The following is an 11,314-nucleotide window of genomic DNA, read 5'->3' as shown; positions in this document are numbered from 1 at the left end:
ACTCCATTTCATGCACATCAGACTAAATTACTCATCTCCCCCAGAACCCGGACCATGCAGCTGCAGCTCAACCCACAGCGAGCCCTGATTGTTTCTCCATACACACACCCTGGGGACAGAACTCTCTCTTCAGCTGGGTTACTGATTGCTAACTGCTCTCCCTGCTTCTTTGACTGTACCCCTGATGTACTGACAGCTAGAACAGGTCAGGTAGAACCTGTAGCCCCACAAGTCAGATCCTGTTACACCTGGGCTGAAAACCTCTAAGGACTCTCAGAGACCTTGAGACCTGGCCATGCTCTAAGACCCTACATGAACAAGTGCCTCTTCCCTCACCCCTTCTGCTCTGCCATTCATCTCACCTGTTGGTTAGCATTCACCAATGCTGGCAAGCTCCACTGTAAGCCTTTGCATTGGCCCTTCTGCCTGGAACGTTCCCACATAGGGCTACGATCTTCAATCACTTCCCCACATTGTTTAAGTGCTACCTCTTGAGCAAGCATGGTAGTATGGGGCTGTAATCCCAGTACTTGGGAGGCAAGTGCAGGAAGACTTGGAATTCAAGGTCAGCCTGGGATTCATAGTTTCAATCTCAAAACAGTAACAAAATATCTCATATCTTCAAAGAGACCCTATGTGAAAGCCCACTCTGTCTTCCTTAGGATACAGTCTGGCTGTCCTTACTGCTCTCCCCTTTCCTCGTTTGACATGCCATTCTCTGTGATTGGCAGGCCATTCTCTAGGATGCCGTCTTGTAGTTCACTCATGTTTTCCCCCATCCCCATTTCCAAGTGCTTAGGTGGGGATCAAAGTGTCTAAGAAGCACTTGATAAGTACCTCTTAAATGTTGCATGTGAATTTCTTACAAAGACCATGTCTTTAAAAAGATTATCAGAATTTTGCAGTTCAAAAAATAGTATTTTTTGAAGAGCAAATACTTCTAAAAATGAAAGTTACTGGGATGAAGGGCAACTCAGGTTCTAAGTTTAGTTCTAACCTTCCAACAGTCTTTCTGGCTGAGAACCAGCATCAGGACCAGAATGGGCACATGGTTGAGTCTCTCGGACATGCTGGCCAGCCTGGTATGCCTGACAGTAGTAGTGACACTCCTTGAGTCACAGAGACTCCGAATAGCAGGCCAGACAGCAATTCTACATCCCATGAGGGAGATCCCCCAGCACCAGCACAGAGGAAAGAGGCCATGAGATTTATCATGCAAGCGGGCACTGTATGTGAAGCATGTGCTGAGAGCAACAATAACAGTAGTAAATACAGAACAGAAAATAACCATCTTTGAAATGACAACAACTAGGACACATTATCTAAGCACTAACACCTAAGGAGGCGGCTGCCCAGCTCCGGGGCGGGGGCAGCTCCTCAGGAGAAGGAGGCCGACTTTCCAGGTTGCCTGGTCGTCTTCAGTCCTTGTAATTTTTCATCTTTCAGCGCCTTCAGGAATTTATCTGTAGGAGAGCAAAACAGAGTCAGCTGGAGCTGGAAAGGTCGCTTGGTTTTTCAGGGTCTTCCTAGGGAGCTCCAGGCTGCTCTGGAACTCCCGATCCCTCTGCCTCAGCCTCCTAAGCACTGGGATTCCGGATGTGTACCACCTGCGCTCTGAGAGGGAATCTTCTTTCAGAGCAAGCTTCTGAGAAGTCATTGTGCACAGCCCTAACCTAACTCTTACCTAACTCACAGAACTGACAAGGCCAGTTCTAGGGACTTTTTCCTCCTGTAGCTATGTATGTCTCCTACAGAGTATGGATGAATTAGAGAACTTTCTTTGGCCATGCATAAGTGTATAGTTCTTTTCCTACTTCACCCTGCTGTGTGGCAGAGGGGACCAATTTAACCTGTTGAACAGAACCAGTGAAATTATCTTTCCAGACCCAGCTGCCTTCCTCTAATATCAAATTCAAGCCTTAGAACAGAGGATGCGAAAGGATGGCCTGAGGCTGCTAATTCCTGAGCAATTAGTCTTTCTGGTAACACAGCAGGATCTAACTGCCTTACTGTCTAATAAAGAGGCATCAGTTCAGATACCAGAGGATTCCTGCTTACATCAGCACACTTGGTCTGCTCTGGTGTGGATACCCAAAACCTCAGACTTAAGATCAGATGTCAACGTCCAAGATCTTTTCCAAGAGTTTGGGGCCCAGGGAAGGGCAGGGGCCAAGGCTCCTCAGTGAATGACTGCGGGCCTTCAAGGTTTGGGCAACTCCTACAATCTCTTTCCACCCACAAACCCCAGTTTAAGATTTGAATATTGAAGGTTAATGTCTGTAGAGATGGGGAACCCGTGGTGGGTGGAGCTCCAGATTACAGAAATGTGCGATTACTATGTAGGAAGGCTAAATTTAAGTAGAGAGTGCTTCAGGTGTGAAGGGCCACTGTCAACATTGTTTCAAGGGCTAACCCTTAAGGGGTGGGGTTTAAAATCAAATGGCTTGATTAGCTCAGGTGTGTGGTGTGGCAGAGGTCGGTTGAAGTTCAGCACGTGAGGGTCTGAACCTCTGGAGGACAGATTTTAGGGAGTGGGACTCCTGGGGCCGGGGACCTTCTGGAGTCACATTCTGGTGCCTGACTCTAGGGGGGCAATTAGGGCAGCTAGGATTGGGCTCGGTTGGCAGTCACGCACAGCGCTGGGAGTCAAAGCCATCCCCAGTGATTGTGAGCAGCTCCAGCTCCTTAATCCGGATCTCTAGCTCACACAGCTCCTCGGGGTGGGAGGCGGAGGCGAGCCAGGGGGTCGTGGAGCCCGGGACCAGGGCCGAAGTTGCCATCTCGGGGCCTGGAGGCGGCGAGTAGAAGAAGCGCAGAGGCTCGTAGGGAATAGAGGCCAGACCGGATGGCCAGGGCGGAGGACAGGGGCGCTCGCTGGGGGGACCCAGGCCAGGCGGCGGCGGAGGCACCGTGGCTGGAGGTGCCAGAGGCAGGGGTCGGACCCCCGCTACCCCTGCCACCCCGGCCGACGGCGTCCCGCCCGCCTTCAGCGGCACAAAGAGCTTCTTCCAGATGTTAAAGTCGCTCAGCGGAGACGACGAGATGCCCCGGTCGTAGAGCGACGGAAAGTAAAGGGGCGGGGCCGGCCGCTGGCTCATCTTGGGGTTCTGGCTGCCGCGCCGCCCCTTCGGCATCTTTTGAATGGGAGGCTGCGTGAGAGGAACCCCGCGCCGGGAGACGCGCGCCAAGGCCCCGTGTCTAGGAGTTCGGAGATTCCACAGGCCCCGCCCCGACGGAGCGCGGCCCCACCCTTCGCTCTGGTCCCGCCCCCTAGAAGGCGGCGCTCTGGAGAACAGAGACCCCGCCCCACGAGTCAGCTGTGGGCAAAGCTGCAAAGCTACGTCCTTGACCTCTTTTGGTCTAGCTGCTGCTCTGCTCTACCCGCCCCGAAATAGCTCAGGCACTCATTCGTCTCGGCCCTAGACTCCTCCCAGCAGCCTTCAATTCTATTTCTACTGCTCTCACATAATAATACTGCACATGGAGAAATTCAGCCTTCTCCTTTTATCAGGGAGTGGAAAACATGTCCTAACAACCAGGTCCTTTGTCCTAGAGAACTTGACTCATTATTTAGAAACTGGGGAAAAAAATGAGTGGCTGACTTCATCCTCTAAAGAGGAAGAAGAGGAAATCTTTCTGGTAATGGGATATGCTGGAAACGGGAAAGCAGTCTGGATTTGTAATGACCCTGAAGCAAACAACTGGTTTTTGTTTTTGTTTTTGTTTTTGATTTTGTTTTTGTTTTTTAATGAAATGCAGTTTAATTCTCTTCAGAGCTCATAAGTTATCAGGAGCTGACAGGCTGCAAAACATCAAAAGGAAATCATCACAGAGTCCGCCTCAAACACCACACCCATTCCTGAGAACTGGATGTTCTGTCCAAGTGACATGTACAGCTCATTTTTATGAAATATTAGCCAATAACTAAGGAGGTCAATTTCCTTTCCGGCTACTTACTGTTGTAATGATCACCTGCAGGAATGAACAGGGAGGGGTGGGGGTCAGGAAAGTTCAGGCTCAGCTCCTTGAGGGAATGCCGTGTGCACACTTGTATGTGCTAAATACCTGGGGTGGGGCAGCAAAGGATAGAGTCTGATATCCAAACTGATGGTCTTGCGCAGGTAGTTTGACTTGAGGGAGAGGCCGGTTGTTTGCTTTTGTTTCTTTGAGATAAGGTAGCCCAAACTGGACTAGAACTTCCTATGTGGAGTACGTTGGCCACAAAATTACAGCAATCCTCTTGTCTCTCTTACCTGGTGGCATTAGAGACAAGCACCACCACACCTAGCATGTTGCTTGACTTGTAAACCGGTTTTCTTTCTTTCCTTTTTATATTTTATTTTACGTGTTTGCGTGGGTGCATGTATGTGCTTTGTGTGCACTCAGAAGCCCACAGAGGTCAGAGGAAGATATGGGTGCCCGGAAACAGTAAATGCTCTGGATGTATGAACCATTTCAATAGCACTGTAAAGTGTGTTGTTTGTAAAATAGGTAAGAGCCCGTCCCTCATCTCCTGAATCAAAGAGCAAAGTCTATTTTGTTACTCGACCAAGAGGAAATTAAGCTAAATGGTGAGATATAAAGTAGGATGCCCAAGAGCAGCTCTCCCATTAGTGAAATATTTATATCCTCCAGCTGCCCCACACCTACTTGCTTGCAGATGGTCACTGGTGAAGATGGGCGAATTCTGGCTTGTGACTTGGGGATACCTTTCCCTCCCCATTCCTCCTCTTCCTCCCCCAACAGCTGCATGACCCATTGTTTTCTCTTTCTAACGCCAATAAATTACTGTCAAGTTCCCCTCTGTATCTTGTTTTTAAAATTCTTTCATCTGTGACATCAAGAACCTTTTTAAAAAAGGGATTCTGTGTCCTACCATGGCAAGGCCATGACTGCCTTCCTGGCCTCTGATCTTCAAGTCCCTCTTCCTGGCAGCAGGCTGGCTCTCTCTGGAGGTTGTTTGTGCCATAATCTAGGGACCACGCTATTCTAAGAAACACAAAATAGCCCTTTATTACTAATCTGAATTAACCATTGTGCTGGTGTGGGTGTGAGGGCTTGGGTGTTCCCCACCCCCTCATTCTCAGTTCCCATTATTTCAGAAAAATGTTCTTAAAAAATACAGTCCAGATTTTATGTTTGTTTTTTTTTTTATCTAGATGTACTCCCATGTATCTGTGGAGGTAGCAAAAATAAAATAAAATAAAAATTAACAAGTTAATGAACTCGAAGTCTGAGAGCTAGGCCAGTGGAGTATAAAGAGGCCTGGAAGGGCAGATGCCCAAGTGAACCTTGTCAACCAGAACCAACAAGCTGTGCTAACCTTGGTCGGCTTCCTCCAGCTCGGCTCCATGTCCCACGGTTCCCAGAAACTCCAAAAATAGTACCACCAACTGAAGACCAAACAGCCTGAAGCCAAGCCTGTGTGGAAACCTTAACAGAGCTGAAAGCTTGAGAGTTACATCTGGAAGGCGCGGAGCCCTGGACTGGGATCTAATTGTCCCCTCTGGTGCAGCTGGTGGAGAGCCAAAGCTGCTTCTTGGTATCCCTGTAACTGCAATCACAGTCTGCTTCCTTCCCCAGGGACTGCAGAAAGTAAATTCTGGCCTTCCTGTTCCCCTGGCAGCTCACAGGGTCACGAGATGCAGATCCAACCAGAATATACAAGGACAAAGACAGTTGGGAGTTTTAAAAGAGATTTTAATGTCCTAGTAAGGAAAACTGAAACTCATCTCTCTCTGCCTTGACCTTGGGTGCAGTGCAGGAAGGTCTGTAGGGACTCTGTGTTTGCGAGGGGAAGACCAAGAATATCACCCATACAGCAGTCCAAACAGTGTTGAGCAACTGAACCAAAGCTAGCAGCTGCTTATTTCTGGATTGTGCGCTGCCACAAAACTACCAGAGTTGACTACCCTATCTGAAGTGGGGTTGACTGTAGCTTGCAGCTGAATACCAGAGAGAGGCACAGTTTCGACAACATATTTAGTCTCACCAGTCCTCGCCTAACTTCGCTTGCGTGACACTCCAGAGGAAAACATGCCTGCTCTTTATGTTTTGGTTGTGGGAGCTTTTGTGAATAGTTTCCAAAGACGGAAAATGATAGATGTAATTTCCCAAAGGGAACTGAAGTTTCAGTTACGAGAAGGAAGGGACCAGAGACCAAGTGACAAATCCCCCGTAGCAGTAGGTCCCTTCAGTATAACTGACGATGATGCCCAGACCCATTCTGTTCAGCACAGGGTGTCGTTCCCCTCAGCAAACCCTTCTCACAGCAACTGTCTCAGCCAAGTCACTATGGTTGCAACAGATAGAAACTTGGTCAAATAAGTTAAAAACTCAGAACGTCACAGAAGGGATTAGTAAGGGGAGGACTTACTGAACCCCAAAGCAGAGCTGCTTAAACCCCAATAGCCTAGCCGGAGAAATGAGTGCCATCTGTGATCTCTAGCTGTAATCTGCAAATGCCTGATGGATTTGGGTATAGGCAATACTATTCGTATTGAAAACTGAGAAGAATTACAAGGGCTAGTATACTGATCATGCTTATAGTAATGGCTGGGCACAAAAGAAGCCCTTGGGTTGTAGCTCAGACTTGTGGCATAGGCCTGAAACTCAAGCTTACTCCAGAGGCCAAGACAGGAAGAGCAAAGTTTCAAGGTCTGACAAAGTTTCAGGATGACAAAAACCTATCGCAAAATAAAAAGGTCTGGAGTTGTAGCTGATCGTGGAGCCCTGGGCAGTGCACAAGTGCATAAGGCCCTAGGTTCAATCCCTCATTGTTTTTTGAGTAGAAAAGGTCTCACACAGCCACTGCACTCCCTGTTGAAAGACCATTCATTAATCAAGAACTGGTGATTAATGGGTAGAGTACTAGTAGAGTTTATAAATTACAGCTCAAAACTCCAGGTGTGGCCCGACAGGAGTCACAACCAGCCACCACACCCACACGTAGGTTTCCTGACCGCCAGATAAGCTGGCATTTAAGGAGTCAAGAATAGCAAGGCTGAGAACAGCAGTGACCTCACCCACCTCCAAGGACACTATTTGGTGGCTGCAATCAAAATGCCTGAAACAACTAAAAAGAAGAAAGTTTTTATTTCTATATTTTTGCCAAGGTCCCACACTGTTGGGACCTTTCGAGTGTCAAAAGACACTTAGGTTTTTCTTTGTAAACAAAAAGTGGAAACTGATTTCTTCAAAGCATGGAAGTGTCAGTCCGATCCCAGGTTTCCTTCCAAAGCTACCTTGAAGACTGTGCATGCAAGGAGGGTAGAGGGTGGGAGACCACAGAGCTCAGTGTGAATGTGTCACCTTACTGCCTTTAGTGGCCTTGAGCAATACAGACTTTTCCAAGTCATTATTTTATTATTTTATAAAGTATGTGCCTGGTACCTATGGAGAGTGCATCCAATCCCCTAGAACTGGAGTTACAGATAGTTGTGAGCTGCCAGGTGGGGTGCTGGGAATCGAACCTGCGTCTTATGGAAAAGCAGCCAATGCTCTTAACCACGGAGCCATCTCTTTCCCCTGTAGTTCCAACTCTTATGCAAGGTGAGATGTAGTGCTGATGAAGACAGAACCAGAGCTGGCAAGACGCCCACCTGCAGTTGCTCTCATCACAACGTCAGATGAGTACCACCTGTAGACAACACGACCTTCTTAGCACAAGCAGCTCTTAGCTGAGAGAGTTGTCTAGCATCGGTTAGATGTGTTTGCAAGCAACAGAAACCAGTACGTGCTTAAAGGCTTTGAATACCGATGAACAACTTACCTAGAGTAAGATAAATCACCTGGCCCTGTGAAGAAGGAAGATGTATACATCTAGACATTTGGTTCATTGGAAGTCTCAAACCCAAAACAGAGAACACAGGCAGGCAGGTGCCACATTAAATAGTGGGACTGCCTGCCAGGATACAAGAGGCATCTCTCTCCACACTTTAACCCTTAGGCTTTCTAAGATTAGGTTAGATATTGGTCAGCATTCTCCAGGACACATAATGTGAATTCTGTTTACAAACCCACAGAATGTACCTCCGAGCCTGTCTCCTAAAGACAGCCCAGCACTGAACAGTCTGCCAGTTGCTATGAAACCCTGCTATCTTATGTGGCAGTGCTGCCATGGGTCCAGACACCCACTTCTCGAATACAACTTTGTACAGAAAGAACCAGTAGCTCTCCGTATCTAGGAGGATCCAAGTTCTGTTTTCAGATTGGATCTCACACAATAGTTGAGAACTGACTCTACCAAGTCCTCCTCTGACCCCGCCATATGAAACACACACATACACACACACACACACACACACACACACACACACACACAGGGGAGGAGGAGAAAAACACAAATGTAAATTTTTTTTTTTTTTTTTTAAAACAACAAGGTTCTCTGTGTAGCCCTGGCTGTCCTGGAACTCACTCTATAGATCAGGCTGACCTCAAATTCAGGGATTTGCCTGTCTCTGCTCCCTGAGTGCTGGAATTGGCACACGCCACCACACCCGGTACAAATGTAACTTTTTTAAAATAAATCAAAAACAAACAACTCTATCCTTTCCCCCAATGAGCTTTTGCCATTAGGTGGAGCTCAGTGACTCAAGATGCGGCTAGACAGTTTTATATTAGAATCTGGATCTGGAGATAGACTTCTGGAGCAACACAGTTCCTAGCTTTTTGGACCCTTGGATGCAACTTGCCCACAAAACATATACCCACAACATTTTAGATATTCATTTTCTGTTTAAATGAGTTAAATTCAGTTATAGTTTCTTGGAACTCATGTGGAATATCCTACTTTCCTCAGCCAGTTGCTGGGGGAAGGGGGGAGGGCGGGAAATCCTTTTGAGGAAACAATTGTAGCTGATAAGACTTTGGCGGGGGAGAAAGGAGATAAAAAACCACTGACCCAGCAGAGGATACTAACAACCAAGGCAGCAGGAGGTGAAAGTGTCCAAGGTTGTTTTCTTTCTGTTGCTACATTGAACACATTGTAGGAGCTGTTTGTTACATTCTGCCACTCACCAAGCTCCTCACTGGCTGAGATTTTTACTTTCAGAAAGGCATCATTATTACATATCTAATACATGATGCATATGATTTGGCTAACAGATAATAATAATAATAATAATAATAATAATAATAATAATAATAATCGTAGTAGTAGTAGTTTTCGTGGCCTGGAGAGATGACTCATTGGTTAAGGGCAATGACTGTTCACCACCTACAAAACTGTAGTACCACAGGGTGTTCTCTCTGGTGTGTAGATATACACGCAGACAAAATACCCATATACATAAAATAAATGAATCTTTTTTTAAAAGGCAGAAGATGGGGGCTAGAGAGGCAGATCCATAATTAAGAGCACTAGTTGCTTTCCCAAAGGACCTCGGTTCAATTCCCAGCACCCACACGGCAGCTCATAACTGTCTGTGACTCCAGTTCCAGGGGATCGGAAACTCACACACTAACATACATGTAGGCAAAACACCAATGCACATAAAATAAAATAAAAATAAATCATTAAAATAAAAGAAATATTTTTAACAAGCTTTCTTGTTTAAGTTTTTAAAACTTAACATCATTTAAAAAAACCAGTATCTGATGTTAATAAAGAAACCCCCCCTTCTGCTAGGGTACTAAAATACAGCCAGAGTCCCAAGATGACATGTGGTTAAGTCTATGCGTCTCTCCAGCATGCACAGGAAAATGACTTTCTCCTTTTTCAGGAGAAAGGCTTCCAAAGCTTAAGTGTTCCTCACTGTACTGACAGCCCAGTGAACGTATTATGTGTGGTCTGTGCTGAAACACCAAGAAGCCAGAGAGCTGGATACGAGCAGGTAGAGCACAGTGCTAGACCTCTGCTATTCATGAAAATATTTGGACATCTCCAATGGCAATAGTCTGGTCTCACTAGTTCTTCCTATGCTCATGCACACCTGAAGGGTCTTCCTCTTCTGTGACATTTAAAATAAGCACACTTAAACATCTGTCCTATAGCATAGTGTTTATTATTCCATTATGTGGAAGACAGTCAAGATAAACTGCTTTTTCAAGATCGAAAAAATGTTGGCCATTACAGTTTTCTAGTAAAAGCTAGCAAAGCCCAGGCAATATTCAGAGATGTGGGATAATTCAGGTTAGAGCCACACTTCTACAAGAACAGACGTTTTGTGTGTTTCCTTTCTTTTTTGTTTTGTTGTTATTGTTGTTTTGAGGTTTTTCTTTTCTATGTATGTATGTATGTATGTATGTATGTATGTATGTATGTATAGACAGGCTTTCTCTGTATAGCCTTGGCTGTCCGGGAACTGGCTGGCTTTGACCTCACGGAGATCCATCTGCTTCTACTCCCAAGTGCTGGTATTAAAGGCATGCACCACTACTCGCCATTTTGTTTTTCATTTGAGGCAAGGTCTTACTATATAGTTTTAGGTGACTTGGAGACCACTGTGAAGGTCAGGCTGGCCTTCAACTTATGGCCCTCCTCCTGTCTCTGCCTCCAGAGCACTGAGATGCTAAACATACTAAAGCAAGAATCATCACATCTAGTTCAGAGGTCTTGTTGAAATGTAGGTCAAATCCCTACGTTTTCTAGCTGAAAACGCAGCTGCTTCATTCACTGCTGGAGCTGGAGCTGGGGCTTATGGGTAAAGCACTTGCCTACATGCTCAATGCACTGGGTTTCATTCCCAGAACTGTTTTGCTGTTGTTTTTGTTTTTGTTGTTATTTTTAAGCAAACGAACAATCAGCGCCCCTGACTGACAGCTCACATATGGAACATTTGCACACCAGCTCAGGACCTGTAAAAGTTATGAAAGCGTTTTGAGTGTGTCAGAGTAATGAAGAGAATCCTCCTGGTCCACTCACTTAAAGGTACTTTCTGACCTCACTCCTCAGCTACATTCCGGGAACCAAAGAGATATCCCTGAGGGTTGCCAGAAACCCATTTAAGCTGAAACTGAAAGCCAGCCCTCCGAAGTGGCAAAGGAAGATTACATAACCTGTTAAGTGTTTTACCCACGCACTTCACTCTGTACCTGCAGGTGGGCCTTCCCTATGTGCACGGTGCTCTTCCGTGCTGCTTACAACCCTCCCTCTTATCCAAGATTTCAAGTGAACTATATTGTTTCCTAAACGAATATAAGTTGGAAAATAATAAAGGCTTTAGAGTGCTGAAGAAGAAGAAAAAGAAGGAAAAAAAAGAAAGGAGGCATTGGGAGCTTAGAGATGATTTAGAAACAAGGCTTCAAAATGGCCGCCAGAACCGAGGTCACCAGCAACGCTATCTTGCCCAATAGGGAGGTTGCCCCATTGTTT

At 46.2% G+C, this 11,314-nt stretch overlaps 2 protein-coding genes across 4 annotated transcripts in view; both read right to left on the bottom strand.

The window, feature by feature from the left end:
- Positions 1 to 1,207: 1,207 nt before the first annotated feature.
- On the bottom strand, positions 1,208 to 6,213 carry C5H11orf91 (chromosome 5 C11orf91 homolog). Of its 3 annotated transcripts, none has more exons than XM_032902248.1 (2): positions 2,636 to 3,193; positions 1,208 to 1,463 (listed from the first exon to the last, which is right to left on the bottom strand). In XM_032902248.1, the coding sequence occupies exons 1-2, from the start codon at positions 3,132 to 3,134 to the stop codon at positions 1,378 to 1,380; spliced, it is 585 nt and encodes a 194-aa protein (XP_032758139.1). In that variant the 5' UTR covers positions 3,135 to 3,193; the 3' UTR covers positions 1,208 to 1,377. The 3 variants fall into 3 exon arrangements, 1 of the variants encoding a protein (XP_032758139.1); XR_004387934.1 differs by lacking the exon at positions 2,636 to 3,193 and adding an exon at positions 5,324 to 6,213 and having other exon boundaries at positions 1,384 to 1,463; XR_004387933.1 differs by lacking the exons at positions 1,208 to 1,463; positions 2,636 to 3,193 and adding exons at positions 4,877 to 4,989; positions 5,324 to 6,213.
- A 3,770-nt stretch (positions 6,214 to 9,983) lies between these two features.
- The window catches only part of Cd59 (CD59 molecule (CD59 blood group)), an 11,983-nt gene continuing 10,652 nt past the window's right edge, over positions 9,984 to 11,314 (bottom strand). The window contains exon 3 of the mRNA XM_032903823.1: positions 9,984 to 11,314. This exon is cut by the window's right edge and continues 136 nt beyond it. Within this exon, the coding sequence (XP_032759714.1) occupies positions 11,230 to 11,314 (85 nt within the window). The 3' untranslated portion in view covers positions 9,984 to 11,229.

This window comes from Rattus rattus, chromosome 5, assembly GCF_011064425.1.
Source record: "Rattus rattus isolate New Zealand chromosome 5, Rrattus_CSIRO_v1, whole genome shotgun sequence".
Taxonomy (NCBI): domain Eukaryota; kingdom Metazoa; phylum Chordata; class Mammalia; order Rodentia; family Muridae; genus Rattus; species Rattus rattus.
This window is presented reverse-complemented; position numbering and strand designations above follow the sequence as displayed.